Raw genomic sequence first — 19,625 nt, 5'->3', positions numbered from 1 at the left:
AGACAGGTTTAAGTCTCACAGTGTTTTAGGTTACAAAAGCCGTCACTAATCTGTTTGATAATGGAGAGATGATGGAGGGAGAGAGGGAGGGAGGGAGGCAGAGAGGAAGAGAGGAAGAGAGGAGGGAGGGAGGGAGGGAGCGAGGGAGAGAAACATGAAACAGAAAGATGGAGGTAGAAAAACAAGATGAACCAAGATGGAATCCATGTGGACAGAGATGATGGAGACGTGGAGACATCTTGGTCGTCTACACATTCAGGACTGGAGGAGGACATGTAGGAGGACATGGAGGAGGAGGAGGACATGGGTCTACTCCTTCTTCTCCTCTTCATTCTTCCTCAGCCACCTTCTTTCTCCTGCTTCTCCTTCTTCCTCCTCCACAATCTTCTCCTCCCCTTCTTCCCGTTCTTTTTCTCTTTACTTCTTCTCCTGCTCTTACCTCTTCTTCCTCCCCCTCCTCCTCCTCATCCCACCACCTTCTCCTACTGATTTTCTTCTCCCACTTCTCCCTCTTCGTCTTCTTCTTGTCCTTCTTCCTTTTGCCTCCACCACTTTCTCCTTCGCTTCCTCCTACCTCTCCTTCTTCTGCTTCTCCTCCTCTTCTTCTTCTGTTCTCACAGTAGATGTGATGCTCCTCTTCATCAGTAAGGTTCTAGTGATTGATGTTCTGATATGAACTCATGTATCTGATCGTTTTTATCCCGTCTCCATAGAAACGGTTCGTCTCTGATTGATCTGTTCCCTCGTTGTTTTTTTTATTGTTGTTGTTGTACAGATCTAGTTTGGGATGTGTTGTAGTGAACAGCTGACATTGTGTGTGTGTTTGTGTTTGACTCTAGAGTAAATGAAGTGTGTGGAGGTTTATTATACTCACGTGTGGACCTCAGGCTGCTCCATGAAGCGCTCCACACTAACAAAACAGAGACAAACACAGTCAACAACAGGAGGACAGGTGGGACTCGTCTGTTTATGTCTGACACCGAGAGTCTCTCTATTTCCTGTTTGCTTCTGAAACGAGACGAGAAGCCAACAGGAAATACATACAAGAAAAAAAAAAAGCATCGGAACAAAATAGGAACATGAACATTTAGTGAACGGCACAACAAGTTAGAGCAAACCAGGAATTATTAGTTATTATTAATATTATTTCATGAACTAATGAAGGGAACGTTCAACAACAACTTCTGCATGTTAACTGTCTGCATGTGGAGATCGTCAGACGTCATGATCTCAAGGCGTCTTCTTCTTCTCCAGTCTTCTTCTTCATTCCTCCTCTTCAGTTGTCCCTTTCATCTTCTTCTTCAGACTTTTTATTTTCAGTCTTTTTCTTCTTCTTTAGTCATCTTCCCTTCAGTAGACGTCTTCTTCTTCTTCTTCTTCAGCCATCAACTTCTTCTCCAGTCATCCTTTTCTTCAGTCATGATCTTGGTCTTCTCCAGTCTTCCTCCTCTTCTTCTTCTCCAGTCTTCGTCTGTAATGATCTTCGTCTCCTCCAGTCTTCTTATTCTCCAGTCTTCTTCTCCTTCTCCAGTCTTCGTCAGTCTTCTTCTCCTTCTCCAGTCTTCGTTAGTCTTCTTCTCCTTCTCCAGTCTTCGTCAGTCTTCTTCTCCAGTCTTCGTTGTCTTCTTCTCCTCCAGTCTTCGTCAGTAATGATCTTCGTCTCCTCCAGTCTTCTTCTTCTCCAGTCTTCGTGAGTCTTCATCTTCATCTTCTTCAGTCTTTGTCAGTCTTCTTCTTCTTCTCCAGTCTTCACTTTGACTCTTTAACTCTGATTAAAAGAAGCTTAAATGTCAACCTGGTCTCAGAGTGATACCTGCCAGCCACCTTCACAGTAAACACACACACACACACACACACACACACACACTCACGCTGTTTGACCTGCATGTGTGTGTTCGTTGTGTTAGCGTGTTGTGTGTGCAGCTCCGACCCCTCCCTTCCCTGAGAAATGACCTCGAGACAACCCCACACCAGGCGTATGGAGAGAGGTGTGTGTTACGCTGACAGACTCAGCCAGACAGCGTCGTTCCCACAGCCTTGAAACATTCAGCAGTTCACACCTCCCCTTTAAGAGTCCCTCCATGACCACCCCTTTAAACTCGCCTGTCTATCTTTGTGAGGACCTTCCGTTGACACAATGCATTCCCTAACAGCTAAGTCTGAACAGGATTTAATCATCAAAAACGACAAGATGGCCCAAAAAAGGTTAGTGCTGTGTAGGAATGTTCTGATCTGTATCAGGGGCTGATCCAGACGCTTTTAAAATGATCTGATCATTGGTCTGACTTAAACCAAAACCAGCCTCAAAACGTCTTCTTCTGTTTTAATAGAGGTTGAACAGAGTCAAGGAAGAAGAAGAAGAAGGAGGAGGTGGAGGAGGAGGTCGGAAGCTGGAAGAAGAAGAAGAAGAAGAAAAAGAAGAAGATGGAAGATTGAAAAAAAAAAAGATGATGATGCAAGATAAAGAAGATGCAAGAAACCCTGATTAAGAATTAGAAACAGATCAGAAGCTGGAAGAAGACAGAAGACGAAGAAGAAGAAAAAGAAGAAACTAAAAGAGTAGAAGAAAGAAGGAAGAACAAGAACAAGAGGGCAGAGGAAGAAGATGGAAGATTGAAGATGAAGAAGATGAAGACGAAGAAGAAGGAGGTGGAGGAAGCGGAGGAGAAGGAGGAGGAGGTCGGAAGCGGGAAGAGAAAGGACAAGATTGATTAAGAAGAAGAAGAAAAAGAAGAGGAAGAAGAAGAAAATGCTAAAAGAGTAGAAGAAAGATTTATTGGAGTGAATCTAGTCGACTCTAGGAGAAGACAAGAAAGACAAGGACAGACTGTAGGACGCTACAGGAGACCAACTCTAGGACATTTAACATCAGAGAGGGGACATCCAGATTATTTTGTGATAAACTGATAAAAAAAACTGATCAATAAAATGTTGGAGAACGTTTATGTCTGTAGCAAGAAGACGGTTTGGTCACTCTAAAACCTAAAACGCCTTTTCTTGCGTGCAGATTCGACTACAACTTCCTGAGATCCAATTATTACATATTCCAAATAGTTTTTTTTTTTTTTCTTTTTGGCAAAGCAGAAGCTGTGGCTGAAGAAGAACGAGCACCCTGTGTGGAGCAAAGCAAAAAGATTAATAACGGGGAATAAAACAAAGACAAAAGAATGAAACAACTGGGCACATTCTGGTGTGCTGTTTTGGCAATATTAATTCTGACGGTGTCACGCTAAGAAAATAATTGAAATTTTAATCGAGAGAGACGGAGTGAGTGAGAAAGTTGGAGACGTGGGCTGTTAATCTGGCACTAGATACTGAAAAAATATTTCATATTTCATTATTCACATCACTGGATTAGGTGTTTGGACGTTTTTATAAAGAGACGTACACACCTTTCCTTCAGGATGAACAGAGCTCCCAGCTGGATGAGAACAGTGGAGGCGAAAACTGCCAAAACCTCCAGTCGTTCAAACCTGGAGAGGAAGAAGAAGAGAAAGAACAATGCCTTATTTGAATATCTCTTCGGTTTAAGATCACCTAAAGTGCACTAAGCAGAGATTCAAGGTGTCGTCAGGATCCCTGTTTTTATGAATTTAGAGGAAGAATAACAATGATAATGATAACTGCACTGAGTAGGATAGCTAACTAGCTTGGAAGCTAGGGACCAGATGTTTTTGAGGGACACAGACCAACACTCCTTCCAGTACCTGTCAGACTGTCAACATTACAATTCAAAACAACTTTACAAAGTGCTTAACAAAGACATAAAAACAATTAAAAGACATCTCAGATGTTGTATGTACAGATTTAAAGAAGATTATTCCCCATCCTTGGGGCCCTTACTGGGCTAGTGGTGTAGTGGTGAAAGTCAAACCTAATAAATTAGCATATTCTCGTTGCATTCATCATATCCATCCACCCCTACACCTGGAGGATGCAAACAGACGCAACGTGATGAAACACATGTACGACCATCGCGGCTTTAAGTTCCAAAGACATGTTTAGCAGTTAGAAAGTGCTGCTAGCGCCCAAAAACAAGCATCACTGTCTGAAGGTTCTCACTCATCCAGGTCATTGTATGTCCAGATAATAAAATAGCTGGTTTAGTGCAGTCAACCTTAGAGGACTACTTCTCCCCCCAGAAAAGTGAATCTATAAAGTATTGGATCGATAAGCACAATTGACATTGATCTAATCTATGTCCAGGATAACGGTCTTTTATTTAGAACAAATTATATTATTGGTGCAGGAGTTGGAAATATCTTTTCCTACATAAATTAGTTATTGAAAATTCCACATTCCTGTAACCTAGTGCTAGCAGTGTGGTTAGCATATCTGCTACATACTTTGTTTTGGTAGGTGGAACTTTGTCCCAGACGGCACTGAACTCAGGGAGGGAGATCCCTGCAACAACTAGAAAGGATGAGCTCTTGGAAAAGTCAAAAGTATAAAAGGTTACGACATAGTGTTGACGTAAAAAGAACATCAAGCATTTATTAAAGTTATTTTGCCAAACGATAACCAACTTTATGAAAAATATGAACGTTAACTCTTCAAAGAACGAGTCAACAACGTACTTGCAGGAACAGGCAGATATTGAGCTAAAGGTATTTCTGCCCCCACAACCTCCTCACGAGAGGTCGATCCTGATGAGCAGCTTTGTCTTGGTGAGGGGTCCACTGAGCTTTTGGGGGTTAAACCTAATGCTGGACGTCAGTGATCTGACAGCCTGGTAATACCACAGGACTAAGAGCCTGTATCCTAGCTAAGTGAAGTGAATTATGGATTAATGCTGGAGACACGAGAGGACACATAAGGAAAACCTAAAGATAATTCAGCTTTAAGTGAGGCTTTAGAAATTCTGCAACATGTGCGTGAGTCCAGGTTCCTTTCAAACGTTTGACGTGTCAAAGTGATGGCACGACGAACAGACACCTTCGGGTTAATAGGTCGTCTACGTTTACTGGGACTGATGCCTCGACAAGCTTAAAGATTATTTCCAATTGGCCAGAAAACTGTAAACAAAACGGAAAAGACAACAGAAAAAAAAAAGAAGACGACTGAAGATGGGTGACAAAGAATGAAGGAGGTTGAAAAAACAACAAATAGGCGACTAAAGGAGAAGACTGAAAAAAATGTGAAAATTTGATTGATTCTGAGTCAAGGCCAATTATCTGTTTTGCTTTAAGTCTGAAATTTCCACTTAATTTTCAATGAAGCTCCAACTCTGAGACCGTCAGGACTGAAAGTTGACTGAATTTAAAAAGTCTGACGACAGAGAAAAGCTAAGACACACGAAACATAAGAAACTAGAGGGAGAAGATTGTGAAAATACCACACATCTCTGGAAAACAACATCAGAAACAGCTTCAAGTAAAACAGTTTGGAAAGTGATAAATCTCATAATGAAGTGATATTGAATCAATTCGGGAATGGATTAAGTAGAGATACTCAAACCTTAAAGTTGCTACATGTTGCCTCCTACATGCCACTGGATCAATTATTCTATTGCAGTAATGTCAATAAAAGTAATTGTTAAACACTTATTAGCTCCAACCTGACTGGCTGCCGACTCTTTAGTGGCGTACACCAACTGCATAACACGCTAGAGCCCAAGGTTTATGGAGTTCAGTAGGTTAGTTTAACCTTTTTACAACTTGTAATTTGGTCTGACAAGAGCATATCAGCCAACCAGTCAACAGGGACCTTCATATAACATATGCAATACTTTCCCAACTTATATTTACAAACCAAACTGAAGCATGGAACATGGAATTAGTGGATTAGACTAGTTGTGCTGCTGCAGAGTTTGAATGGGTTGGATAAACTGGGCAATCTGCTGTTGAGCCATTATTCTGTTGCTGCAACTCCACTGGGGAACACACCAACAACAAATGAATACATCCCAAAGAAGGACACACTAACACACACAAAAACACTAATACACAAGGCATTATGAGAATCAAGTGAAGCTGCAAAGCAGATTTCCATTCTTCACACACCTCAAAGTCAAAGGTTAGCAGTTAGCTGCAAATGCGCCGTTTCCACAGTTCACTCGCAAATGTTTGCAAGGCTATTTTTGTGAGGACTTTTGTTCGGATAATGTATTTCATAGCCCTTTACCCTCCATAATCATCTTAACTAAGCGCCCTAACTCTGAACTTAATTCTAACCTTGACCCTAAACCCAAGTCTTAGCCCTGAAACAGGCCCGTTAAGATGTCAGCCAAAAGGTCCCCGCTTTCATGGAGTACATCTCAAATCTGGTCCTCAGAAAGACAGCTGTACAAGAACACACACACAGCTGGTCCGGTCAGTGTAGTTTGACTGAGGATTAAATGAAAGCACATAAACAAACATAGATGGAGCTTCGACTTAAAAGCTACTCACACGGATGCATTTATGTCGGTATGAAAAGAACTGAATGGTTTTGGTCTGCTAATACAGGGACTGAACGTTAGAGGGAAAACTGCAGAATATCGTCCCTGTAATTAACTCCAAGCTAATTCTAAAATAGTCAAAGAGGTGGAGCGTGAGTGGAGCTGAAGCTAAAGACAGCTAGCAACTTGTGAGGACACCCACCTGGGGACGTTAGAGGAACTGCTGCTGAACAAAATATTACCAGAAAGTTGAGTTAAAATGTTTTAACTACAAATCCTACAACATACTTTGGTAGAAGATAACTTTATTAAACATTTTACCGAGATGTTTGCGATGAAGGACTATGGGCATTGAGTCGGTGTTGGAGCCTATAGTGGACGAGAAACTAGTTTCATAATTTCATCTGGAGGTTTCTGCTCGGTTTTGAGTTTAAGTAGCGATTCTTGAATTTACGTTTCATGCTGTCAAATTTAAAACAGACTTAAATTTGTTTATTTCTGTGAACATGTTTATTTCTGCTGTAAAGTTGGACATTTTAACACAGAGGTCTATGGGGACTGACTCACGTTCGGAGCCAGCATCTAGTGGACATTAGATGAACTGCAGCTGCTTGGTGCTGGATTAAAATTTCAAAGAAATAAATCCAATCCAAATGGGATGCTTTGGATGTTTTGATTGAGTTGAGGGGCCAATATTTTCAATCACAGCTAAACACGCCCTAGAACCTTTTTTTTTTTTCACGTTGCATTTCTCCCTACGAGCTAAATACTCAAGTTTTTATTCAAACTGAAAACATTTGGGCAACATGAAATCCAGTTAATTAAAGAGTCTCTCTCAGACAAGTCAACTGTTGTGTACAATATGTAAAAGACAGTGGCGGTGAACTCACCCGAACGAGTAAACCTGACTGGGCTTCTTCATGGCCACCCAGGAGCTGATGAGACAGGTGATCAGACTGCAGACCAGAGGAAGGAAGGAATAAGTGATTGACGATTGGATGGAAGAGGACAGACAAGAGACGGGTGAATAAGATGAGTCAGTTAGAGACAAGTGGTAGACAAAAGGAGCTAAAGCAGCAGAGGTCGTCTTAAGTTCATCTCGTCTTAATTTATCTTTTATTGATGAGGGGAAAATCCCCATGAAAACAGAAAACAAAGGCACAGCTGAGCCGACTGTCTCTTATCCTACATCTGATTGTGTTCATGGACACAGCTAAGGATTACTTTCATTATTAATTCATCTGCATAACACTTTGTCCATTAATTGATTTTGACATCTGACAGAAAAAAGAAAAATATCAAATTATTGGCAATAATGAACAAAGTATTTCATTGCTATTATAAGACAAGAAACTTGAGAAGCCCAGACTGCAACGACCATTAATTACATTTAATTGTTTGTACCGTTCAGTATTTTTGACAAGAGCACTCACCTGAACAGGTCGAAGATGGTGAGGTACGTGTAGGCAGTCAAAGCTAAAATGACAAAACAGAGAAACAAAGATCATCAGTGATCACCTATACGCAGTAGCATCGGAAAGGTGTCGTTAGCCTAAATCTCTTTGTAGCCGACAGACTGTCTCTAGTGGACGTCCCAGACTCTGGTTGCCAAGGTAACCCTCTTGTATATTTCCGAGTGAAACAAGCAGAAACGTAAAAGTATTGCTAGTATATTTACGGACCCAGCTCTTCTTCTATTTAGAAGAAAAATGCTCCAAGCCTCTAGCTACTATCATGGCGGAGTTGGTGGTAGGAACCAAAGTGGTTCCTACGCCATCGTTTCCTTCAGGTAAACATTTGAGGAAACTCTCTCATCTATATCAGTCGCTCCCATTGGTCCTAAAAGTTTGTTCAACTTGTTTCTTGCATCTCTACAGCTCTCTAGCTCTCTGAATTTTGTTAACATACGTGGTCTCTGGCCGACACCAGAACCATAAGAACTAAACTAGTAATTTGATCTGTGAATTCGTCGTTTTGATGGTGTAACATGTTTGATATCATTTAAAACCAGGTTGCCACATTACATTTCTTTTCACAACATAATCCAACAGCAGCAACAACAGTTCGAAAGAGTCACAGATGCAACAGGTTAAACAAAAACCAAACACTTAAAACCTCCATGAACACATGATTATGGTCTGGAAACGATCACAATTCAGATTAGGGATGTCCTTCAAGTTTTTTCGATTACAAAACAGATATAAATCTTTTATATTGAGTATCGGCCGATCCAAATCCAAATCTGATTTTAAATTAAAGTCTCCTTGACGCTGTCTCCAGGAAACTTTTCTCTTCTTTTAAACGTTCAGTGTTTGTTGTTGTTGTTTGGGTGCAGCCTTTGACTGAGTGGACTCCATGGATTCTGTTTAGTGATTTTATTATTGGTAGTATTCAATGATGATCAACTACCACCTCACCAAACATCCACTAGTTACTGATTGAAAAAGAAGAAGAACTCTTCATCTTCAGGTAGCCTGCTGTAACACTAGCACTGTTAAAATAAAAATAAGTTTTGATGCTATTGGGATGTGGATTTGGTTTATGTCAGACCTAAAATAAATAGCTACAAATGATCTGATCCAATCATTTTAAAAATGCCTGAATCAGGTCCAACACCAATCAGGACATCCCTATTTCAGAGAACCACACGCGTTTAATTTAGATTCGATGCAAATTAATGTCGTCAGTAAACCGTACAGAAAGGAAATTAATTAATTACCTAATTGCTAATTCAACATTCTTTTAATAGTGGCCAACACACATAGCTAACCCAAGCTCTACTGGTGGGACTGGATTTGGAGTCAGATCTCCAGATCTAGACCTTGACTAGATTCTTGGTTAACAAGCTTGTAAGCTAGTTACTGAAGATGTTGCTAAGTTAGCAAGTCAGTAAATCAGCCAGGCAGCTAGTCAGTCGCCTCCTAAAACCTGGAGAGCAGCCAGTCAGCCAGGTAAGCTAATGAGTCAGTTGGTCAACCGATGGATCGGTAGCCAACAAAGCAAAACAAATAAATCAATCAGTTAACCATCCGGCTAAACTGGCCCCTCTCTCTGGCTAACTGTCGTCTTCCAGCCTCTATGTCCGTCTTAATGCCTGGCAACCAGCTTTCAGTAATCAGGCTGTGCTGTGGTGGGGGGGGGGGATGAGGAGAGCGGATTAGAGCGGCTTTGTGCTGAGAGGAACATTTTGTTTCCCCATCAGCGGCATCCATGTTGGCCAACCTGACGCCCTGTAATCCTGACAAGAGACTCTGAGAGAGAGAAAGAGAGAGACAGCCAGGAGGACCGGGACTGATTGACAGATCGACAGTCTGAGAGAGAGAGAGAGAGAGAGAGAGAGAGAGAGAGAGAGAGAGAGAGAGAGAGAGAGAGAGAGAGAGAGAGAGAGAGAGAGAGAGAGAGAGAGAGAGAGAGAGAGAGAGGACAGATGGATGAGAGATCAAGGCCGATAGACGGGCAGAGAGAGAGAGAGGTGAGAAGACGGACAGACAGGATGATGGACGTTCAGACAGAACGGCAGAAAGAGGAAAGTGAATGAGTGAGAGACGATCCCTGACACTCATGAAGGAGAAGCAGATTGTGAAGAGGAATAAAATCCAAACAGAGACATTTAATAATAATAATAATAATAATAATAATAAAATGTGTAATCCAACGGCCAGCTGCTACGTACATTCTGCACCAGAGAGGAAATAACTCTAATACCAGTACGCAGCAGTAGTCTGGATTCATCGATTAAAGGGGGAAACAGGAGGAGCTACTATTAGCTGAGAAGCTAGGAAGAGCTACTATTAGCTGAGAAGCTAGGGGGCTAGGAGGAGCTACTATTAGTTGGGACGCTAGGAATCTAGGAGGAGCTACTGTCAGCTGGGGGGGTAGGAAGAACTACTATTAGCTGGAAAGGTAGGAAGCTAGGAGGAGCTACTAATACCTGGGAGGCTAGGAGGAGCTACTAATACCTGGGAGGCTAGGAGGAGCTACTGCTAGTTGGGAGGCTAGGAAGAGTTACTATTAGCTGGGAAGCTAGGAAGCTAAGAAGAGCTACTATTAGTTGGGAGGCTAGGGAGGTAGGAAGAGCTACTATTAGCTGGGAAGCTAGGAAGAGCAACTATTAGCTGGGAGGAGCTACTATTAGCGGGGAGGCTAGGAAGAGTTACTATTAGCTAGGAGGAGCTACTATTAGCTGGGAAGCTAGGAGGCGCTACTATTAGCTGGGAGGCTAGGAAGAGTTACTATTAGCTAGGAGGAGCTACTTTTAGCTGGGAAGCTAGGAGGCGCTACTATTAGCTGGGAAGCTAGGAGGAGCTACTATTAGCAGGGAGGCTAGGAGGAGCTACACACCGTTGCACAGAGCTGTCCTCCTCTAAATCAGCTGATCAGTTGGTCTACTCTTTATTCTTTGTGGATCATAATGTTGTTGTGAAAATATTTGAATGTTCAGATGGGTTCTCTACGTCGAACAACAAACTTACTTTCTTTTGCTATTTTATAACACAGAGATCAATAAGGACCGAGTTTTATGAGTTTTCATACAGGTTCCCTAACACTGAAGAGGATAAAAGTCAGAGTAAATGTGGTTTCTGAGATATAAGTCTGAACTCTGACTTTTGTCTGACTCGTGAGTTTAATGTATTTTACCCTATTTTAAATTTCCTGCTGGTATCAAACTTAGAGAAGATGGGTTTCAAATATGAAAAGCAGATTTATCTTCTTGTTATTTATTATTAAATTTAGAGTTTGTTTTGTCTAAACATCACAAAAGTTATAGAGATGGCTTCAGTTAGTTTTATAGAAAAGTCTAAGTTTGTTTTACTTCTTTGTGCTGTTGTAGGAGCCGTGTCTGGCTGTTATTGTGATATGCTGCGGCTCATCCGTCCACAGGGATCAATGAGGGTTGATGTCATTGTGTTGTGTCGAATTAAAAGCAGCAGACAATAAAAGCAATAATAATACAAACGCTGACATCACAGTGACCCTGACACAGGCCGGACCAAATCGATAACCCGGCTGAAATTTCCCCCAACCATCGCTGTGCTCAGATAGTTTTACATGTACACCACAACACACAAGCAGAACCCGACTCAGATCCTTCATAAGTCTCCTGCTTACAAACACTGACACCCAGAGGACGTCAGGACGTGATACCAGAGCAGCAAACAGCAGACGGGACATGATTCATCTGTAACACACTCTAAAAAAAAAAAAAAAAAAAACAGCAGATGGAGAATATTGAATGGCAAAAACACACAAACACATATCAGCACACATGTCCAGCCTCCCCACAGGGTCTGAACTCAATACCCAGAGCAGAGCGAAGGGCTCAAACCCCTGCCTCTGTTTTCACAAATGATCGATGGAACGGAAGAAAAGGAGTCAAACCACATCCGTCATATCTCTACGTCTTCTTTAACTTTTTGCTTCCAACTTAAACAACAAACAAAGATGTAAGAAAGAAAAGTTCTTAAAAAAAGAAAATGGAATGAAGACGGAGGAAGAGGTGAAGGAAGGAAGGAAGGAAGGAAGACGAGTGAATAGACGGATGAGAGAGGAGAAATACGATCGGGAGGATGAATATTTAATGGCGTCTGCAGAGGAGCAGCCCAAACACTCACTGTACACCCAGACATAAGTAGAAAACTATGATGAAACACAAAAAATATACCAATGAATACGAGTGTGTTTAAATTAAAAGCTCAGGCAGATGCTAATGATGCTAATACTGAAAAAAACAGTTAAAGAAGAGCTCAAAAAAGGACTGCATCTACTAGAAACAATGAGGGAAGTGTTGTTAATTGATATGGAAACAATAGGACACGCCTCCTGGAGGATATGATATCAGATGTTCAGATTTAGACGTAATTCAGTATCAAAACTATTTTGCTTAGTTATGACAGAGATTTTCACAAAACCATACTCGATGGAGTCAATAGCCCTGGTCTTCAGAACTTCTCCAGAGTTTGACTGGTCTCAGAAATCTTTGAGGTTTGTGGTGTCTCCTCCATCTTCTCCTTCTAGATTCTCATCTTTCATGTGTCTTTGCTTTTTGTCCAGCTCTTCTTAAATCTTTAAATCTTGTCGCGTTCTGGATCTCCTTCATTAGCACTGAAATCTTACTATACGTTACCATTAATTAACATAAGAAAAGGTGTTGGGCACGGTTTAGCTTGCACCCAATTACAGCTTAATGTCCATGGAAGTCTACCTGGTTTAGTTTTAGAGGTCTATATGTGCGGAAACACACTGATGGGAAGCAGCTCTGCCTTTAGCATCACCATTAGCATCACCATTAGCATCTACTCTAGAAAGTCTTTGATGCGTTGTTGTCTAAAACACAACGTTGACCCAGAGTCTCTGACCACCAACCAACAATCAAACTAAACTCACTAGACGCTGCTCTCAGAGCTGGATCTTGTCTACTAAGATCTGTAACAAGAGGAAGCAAGAAATGTCATTTATTTTTAAAAAACAATCCAAGGATTTTAAGAATCAGTATCGGATATTTAAGACAAAGATCAATTTGAGTTGGAAAAATTACTTTTTTGAAACCCAGCCCAAATATAAGGCTTCACTGTTATCTGAGGAGTCAAAAAACAAACACAAAACATCAACTAACAGACAAAATGGTAGAACATAAAGCTGTAATTCCACTACGACAACAAACAGGATTGAAAGAATAAAGAGAGAAAAGAATGAAGCTTTTAAAGAGAGGACAGAAGTGAAGCAGGACGTGTTGCCTGATGCTGCCAGGGTGTGTCGATAAACTATTTCCAAAACCAGATGTACATTTTGTTGATTTTCTGCAGAGACTAAAAGAAAAGCAACACAGAGAAAGCGACAGACTCAGGATCTGGATGTGCTAACCACAGCAAATAGCAGCTTAGTGTCATCGGTTCCGGTAAACGGTAAACTGAGACCCAGAAGACACACACAAACACACACCGGGTCGCGGTGTCGGGTCAGCTCTTGTGTGGTGCAGATGTAAACTAAAAGCTTCTATCGAACGCCTCAACTGCTGCGGTGAAGACGCTCCCCCGGGATGAGGAAGACGAGGAGGAGGAGGAGGACGGGAAAGGAGAGAGGACGTGGACAGAAGGAAGAGGAAGAGGATGACAAAAAATTAGTTATCCACTCCCAAAACATAGCAGACAAATTGTTTATGAAACGGTGAATCTCATCGTGGACTGGTGAGCTACTACTTCTCTCTGATACGTTGTATGTTGCGGGAAAAATTGGGAACAAGCGGCAAAAAGACGGGAAATAATTCACAAACTATCTGAAAACATCCACTCTGCTTTGGTGACTTGTTACTTGACGTAGAAACATCATTGACAGTTTAGACCTGTGAGCAGAGAGAATCCAGACCAAGCAGGAAGTTGGATCTGACCTCCAGGTCACCAAGAACCACCTGATAGGACTTCAGAGATCAGAACATTTATTATTATTATTATTATATTATTATTATTATTATTATTATTATTATAAAAGAGAAGTTTCTACATGCATTTTTGCTAGATTCTTCTTCTTCAGTTTCTTTTTGTTTTTCTTCTTCGGTTTCTTTTTGTTCTTCTTCTTCGGTTTCTTTTTGTTCTTCTTCTTCGGTTTCTTTTTGTTCTTCGGTTTCTTCTTCTTCTTCTTCTTCTTCTTCTGGAACCTTTGTCTTTTTTGATGCTACAGATCACAGTACTGCCCTCTGTGGGCTAAACTGATTCACTGCAACCACACTTAAGATGCTGCTTGCTTTCCACACCGTCACTGCTGCTTTGATCAGTTTGTGATTTCCCAAAGTAATCTGTAAGAGCCAAATCAGGTGAAAATGTTGTTTTCAGAAGTTTGCACAACATTAGTTAACATCTGAATACTAAGAATTAAGATCTAATTTGATAGTGATAGTTTATCATTTAATATGAATTTGTCTGCACCTGTCTGACGCCTGGTGACGTACGTTGTTGTTCTCAGTGATTAGACAGGTATGCTCTTTTGTTTGAGTCAGGTGTGTGCTGTGATTGAGACAGTGTGAGCAGTTTGGATGCCAACATCTTTTAACCGTGTCTGAGCCTCATCAAATGAATGCGACTTGTACTACGCCCCTTTATGTTGGATTACTACAGTCATGTCTGAGTGAGTTATGTTCATCTGTTGGATACGAGTCAGAAACCATCTACTGCGTACACTGAAGGAAGTGGCTTTATTAAGGAACTAAGACTGAAATGTTGCCACTACATAATCTAATTTAACTTTGACAGCCCTATATAATAAAAAGTTGTTTCATTCCTTGCACAAAAAATGGGTTACAGTTATCCAAAGACAATCATGCGCAGAAACGTCTAAATCTAAACTCTTATTCTAAAACATCTGTGCAAACATACTACACCCACATACCACATGTATGTATCGTCTGTTCAGCTCGTCATCCTCTAATACGACAAGCAGCTTCTGTCGATATGAAACCAGACCATTAACGAGCTAAAACAGATTCTCGTGTCTCCGTGTGGGATTTGAGAGGCAGCTGGCAGCGATACGTTAAACCACGCACAACCCCTACTCCACCCAGACCTCCCCCCAGCTAATCAATACAACCTCATCTGTTAAGGAGCTAAACTGCCGCTGTGAAATTAAGTGCTGACATGTTATAAAGCTGCTCCTCTTGAGTTGGAAGCTGTTGCTAGCAGGCAGAGAATCCTCAGGCTGGATTTAGGTTATTAAAAAAAAAAAAAAAAGTTTAATTTCAAGTTTATTGTTTTGAAAATGGCCTCCCATCTCTACCACTATTTAAAGGCCCTAAGGAAACTTCAGACAATCAGCTCTTCTGGGCCGTCATACATTTTTAAATCCAAAATGCTGCCACACATGAACTTGTTTGAATCTGTTCTTGTAAGATGTTTAACAAAAAGATGGAGGCAGATATTTAAAAACCAATTTGGGTTTAGTCGACTAATCTATTGACTGATTTATGTAGCTAATTAATCTTTTGTTTAACTACTAAAATATACCTGAACTTTCCCTAATAAACGTTATTCAAACATAACACATGATTTCTATGAATGGAAAAACTCATTTTAAACATTTTTAGTTTACAAACGTTCACATTTATTGGCTGTAGTTAGGATGTAAGATGTTTTTACTAGATTCTGTCATTGATTAGCAAACTTTGAGTGTGATTTAACTTCAGTGACAATTAATTGGAAAGTCGTGGTTATCATCCTGTGCAGGGTCACCATGAAGCTAACAGCCATCTCCCAGGCTCTGACCTCCAACCAACCCTCAGACAATGAAAAGACAAATTCACTGTAACAGCCCAAATATTCAGCTGGGAGTTGATTCACTTAAGTGTGCAACCGCTTCGTCTTCTTCTTTTTGGGATTATGGCAGCTTTGAGCTACTGGTCTCATGTTACTGCCCTCTATGTAGTTGACGTTGTCGACATCATCAACAACTTCAACTAGTTGTCTCAGCCCTAGACAGCGGTCCTAAAAATGACCTGGTTTCTCCTAGTTTGTTTCAGAGTCTCCTTCCATTAAGGTTCATAAAGTGAAGCCCTGCCAGCGTTTAGTGGTTTTAACCAACAACAAAACAACATTCTTAAAGGCGTGTTACATACGCCACGAGAAGTGAGAAATATGTTCTTGTTGTCATTTATACTTCACAAGAAACTCAAGTGCCAAACTCCGGGGAAGTCCTCATAGGCTCCTCCCACTGCAGCATACATCACACCTGCTAAGCATTGTGGGAGATGCAGGAGACTGACAACGAGAGTCACTTTTCTTATTAATTTCGGATGTCAGCCATTTTGACGACCGTGTCCGTCGTTCATTCAGCATGAGCCCAAACTCTATGATCTCTACCCAGGAGAGATTAGCTGTCACACTGAGAATATTAGCATCTGGAAGCTAACAGGGTAGCCGGGAGCATTTCTGCTTTTCTGCATTAACCACACCCACTTCCATTTTCTCACTGAATAGTTGCCGGACACCACACAAGAAAAAAGTTCTGCTTGGTTTATGTCAAGAACAAGCTGCGAGAACTCCCAAACGAGAGCTGAGAGAAGAAAAAGCCTTTTCTCTTCCGTCCACCATCACATTAAGCCACGCCCCCAACATCTGATTGGCCCGACAGATCGTTAAAGGAGCAGAATCAGTTCCCAACAGAGAGAGTACAGGGCAGCAAAAAATTATTTAGGTTAATTGAGACATGGAGGAATCAATGACATTTGATGCAAATAATTCTGATGGACCGTAACCAGTTTTCTAAATAAGAATGAAACTATTTTGCAGTGGACTGTCCCTTTAAAGATGGGATCCCTCGGGAGCACATCCACAGACGTCCTCGGAGAGTTTAGGAAACCGAGACAAACTGAGAGCAAAGCAGATGTGGTGGATGTTTGTGTGTGCTGGCTGTACCGAAGGGCCCCGTGGGACGCACTGCTTCACCAGCTGTGTTCTGACACACAGGAACACCGAGGGCCCGGGGACAACACTCACACATAAATATCACAGATCACATGTGCACACTCGACCGTCTCTGGATGAGAAATCAAAACAAACAAACCAACGGATATGCACACAAACACTGCACCGACACAGCTGGACTCACGCGGAACGTCCTCGTATTCATGCACAATTTCTTTCAGCTTCCAAATGTCCGGCCATAAACAAACAAATAAACAAAATGAGCAACCGATTAGAAACCCAAACATTTCCAAGTGCATGACTTTTATTCTCAAATAAAACAGGAGAAGAGTGACGGTGGTTTGTAAATATGTCTTCAACAGACTCTTGACCCGGTTTATCTGAGCTGCTCTGGGCCGTAGAACAGCTGGAGACACTCGTTCAGAGGGACTGTGAATATTAAAATTACATGTACAAACACAACAGGAGCTGGAAGGCTGCTCAATATTATTTAATATATATATATTATTGTATATAATGTACAGTGACTTAAAAATGACTCAAAACATCAGCAGATTTGCACACAAGTCCTGGAAGTAGACAAAGAGAACCCAATCAAACACATGGAGCTGAAACATTAGACTTGTGTATTTATTTATTTATTCAGGAAAATGAGCCAATATTACATTATATATTATATCTGTGAGGTGTAAAAGTAAGTGAACTCTTGTTTTCAGTATCTGCTGTGACCACTGTGTGCAGCAACACCAGCAACTAAACTTTTCCGGTAACTGCTGATCTGTCTGAGAATTGAATTTTAGCCCACTCCACTCACTGATATGTAATATTGGTTAATTTTCCTGGATAAATAAATACACAAGTATAACATTTCTGTTCTGTGTGTTTGATTGGGTTTTATTTTAAGCAGCAGTATCGTCATTATCATCACACTGTCGTAAGAAAATAAAATGTTATATTTTTATCTGCTCATCCACATTTGCTTTTCAATTAAATATTTTCTACTCCTCAAGGAGTCTGGAAACTGGAAACAGTAAAATTCCTAGTGTATATCCTTTTAATTCTAGGGCGCCACAAACCGAATCTGTCTAAAGTTGCTTTTCCACTTTGTAGCCTACAACCTGGAGCCCTCCTAAGGTCAAAGGTCTGAGCTTTGCTTTCCCAACACACTGCTCATCCAGGACATTGTACAGAAGCTGAAAGAAGAGCTTCTTGTTTCTTGACAGAGAAGACAGATGGTTTGAAAGAGGAGTAAAGGAAGACGTCTTTCTCAAACTAGAAACCCCTTCTCTGACCAGAGGACTGAGATATAATCTGACAATGATTTAGTCCCGACATCTGTCCCCATAAAGTTTCACCCTCGTCCACACCTTCAGACCAAAGCCTCTGGACATTAATGGGCTGTTAGGAGCAGCATTCATTGGGGAAAGGAAATGCAGATGGAGATGAAGACAGTGCATCAGCTGGGAGGAGACGGGAGGGCGTTGGGAGACGGACGGAGGTGAGAGACAGGAGAGAGAGGGGTGAGGTGAGGTGAGAGACAGCGCTGAGGTGTGTTTGTCAGAAAGAGAGAGAGAGGTTTAAGTGACACAAAGAGGTGGGTTGTCTGAGTGGGTTGGAGAGGACAGAAAGAAAACCCAGACGGACGGAAAGAATCCTGGAATTCATCACAATCCCATAGTTTTAATCCTCAACATGTGAGTGGTATAAATATGCTGCTTATTTGTTTTTGCTTTCTTTTGGTTTGATGATCCAGGTCATATGATTTACTACGACCGCACTTCAGACTCTGCTTACTTTCCACAGCGTTTCTGCTGCTTTGATCGCTTCCAGATTTCCCTCACATTAACATCTGTCTTGCACAATCTGGTCTCACCTGTCCATCTTTAATTACCTGTGTCTCCACCTGGTCTTAATATAAATGTGTCTCCACATGCGTCCCCAGCCAGCACTTGAGATCTGATCTCAGTTTGTGTGTCTGTAAATCAGCAGCGCCATCATGTGGTCAGTAGAATATTGTAGCAGCTGCTGTCTCTAATGGATCTCTACCTACCGCTGGATCAGAACCATCAACAGCTGCTGGTTGACTTGGAGACATGATCCAGATGTTGGAACCAGATGGAAAGACTCTCACATGTTAAGATCTGATTTATTTCCTGAGTTGATTCTAGTTCAGATTAGTTTCTAGTTTAGTTTGGTTCTCAGCTCCAAGACCAGAATCTTTTAAAAGGCTCTCATTACTAATGAACAGACATCACTGATTCATGTGATCATTTCTACTAGTGGTTGAATGAATGAGTTAAACTCCTTTTCCTCAGATCAGCCCTGTTGAGTAGGTGGTCTTTAATGTGACCCAGGACTCATTGTGTGTTCACACTACCAAAGGAAGGAGGTCACATGTGTCCCAGACCACCTATTAGTCCAGAGTTTTAGGGTTTAGATTACAATTAGGTTATAACTAGCGTAGGGGGGTAGGTAATGCATCATGTCAAGAGACAGTCCTTCCAAAGGTAGAAAAACGAGTTTGTCAGTGTGTGTGTTTAGTCCTGAGTGTTTAATCCAAGACAAAAAGCTGATGTCTTAACTTTGTAAAAGGCTGAAAACTGATCCAGTTGTCCACTGCACAATTTGATACGAGTAGACCGACCTGACTCCACACACACACACACACAGAAGTTAGTTCTGTAGCATCATCATCAGATTATGTTTCAGCAACAGTGCAACAATGGCTCTGCTTAAACAGCAGCAACACAGAGACACACAACGCAACCGTTATCTGCACACACCCACGCTGCAAACAGAGGGACCGATGTTCAATTAGCCTAAGCCTTTAATGTGAGGAT

At 41.3% G+C, this 19,625-nt stretch overlaps 1 protein-coding gene across 3 annotated transcripts in view; it reads right to left on the bottom strand.

The window, feature by feature from the left end:
• The window catches only part of slc30a6 (solute carrier family 30 member 6), a 56,611-nt gene that overhangs the window by 18,971 nt on the left and 18,015 nt on the right, over nucleotides 1–19,625 (bottom strand). For all 3 annotated transcript variants that reach the window (XM_084561728.1, XM_084561727.1, XM_084561726.1), the window contains exons 5-8: nucleotides 7,813–7,855; nucleotides 7,270–7,335; nucleotides 3,393–3,473; nucleotides 875–910 (exon numbers count right to left, since the gene is read on the bottom strand). In XM_084561728.1, coding sequence (XP_084417854.1) covers nucleotides 875–910; nucleotides 3,393–3,473; nucleotides 7,270–7,335; nucleotides 7,813–7,855 — 226 coding nt within the window. The remainder of the gene's footprint in view (nucleotides 1–874; nucleotides 911–3,392; nucleotides 3,474–7,269; nucleotides 7,336–7,812; nucleotides 7,856–19,625) is intronic.

Source organism: Chelon labrosus (genome assembly GCF_963514085.1).
Source record: "Chelon labrosus genome assembly, chromosome: 15".
NCBI lineage: Eukaryota > Metazoa > Chordata > Actinopteri > Mugiliformes > Mugilidae > Chelon > Chelon labrosus.
Note: the sequence above shows the minus strand (reverse complement) of the source record. Positions and strands in the feature narration are given on the sequence as shown.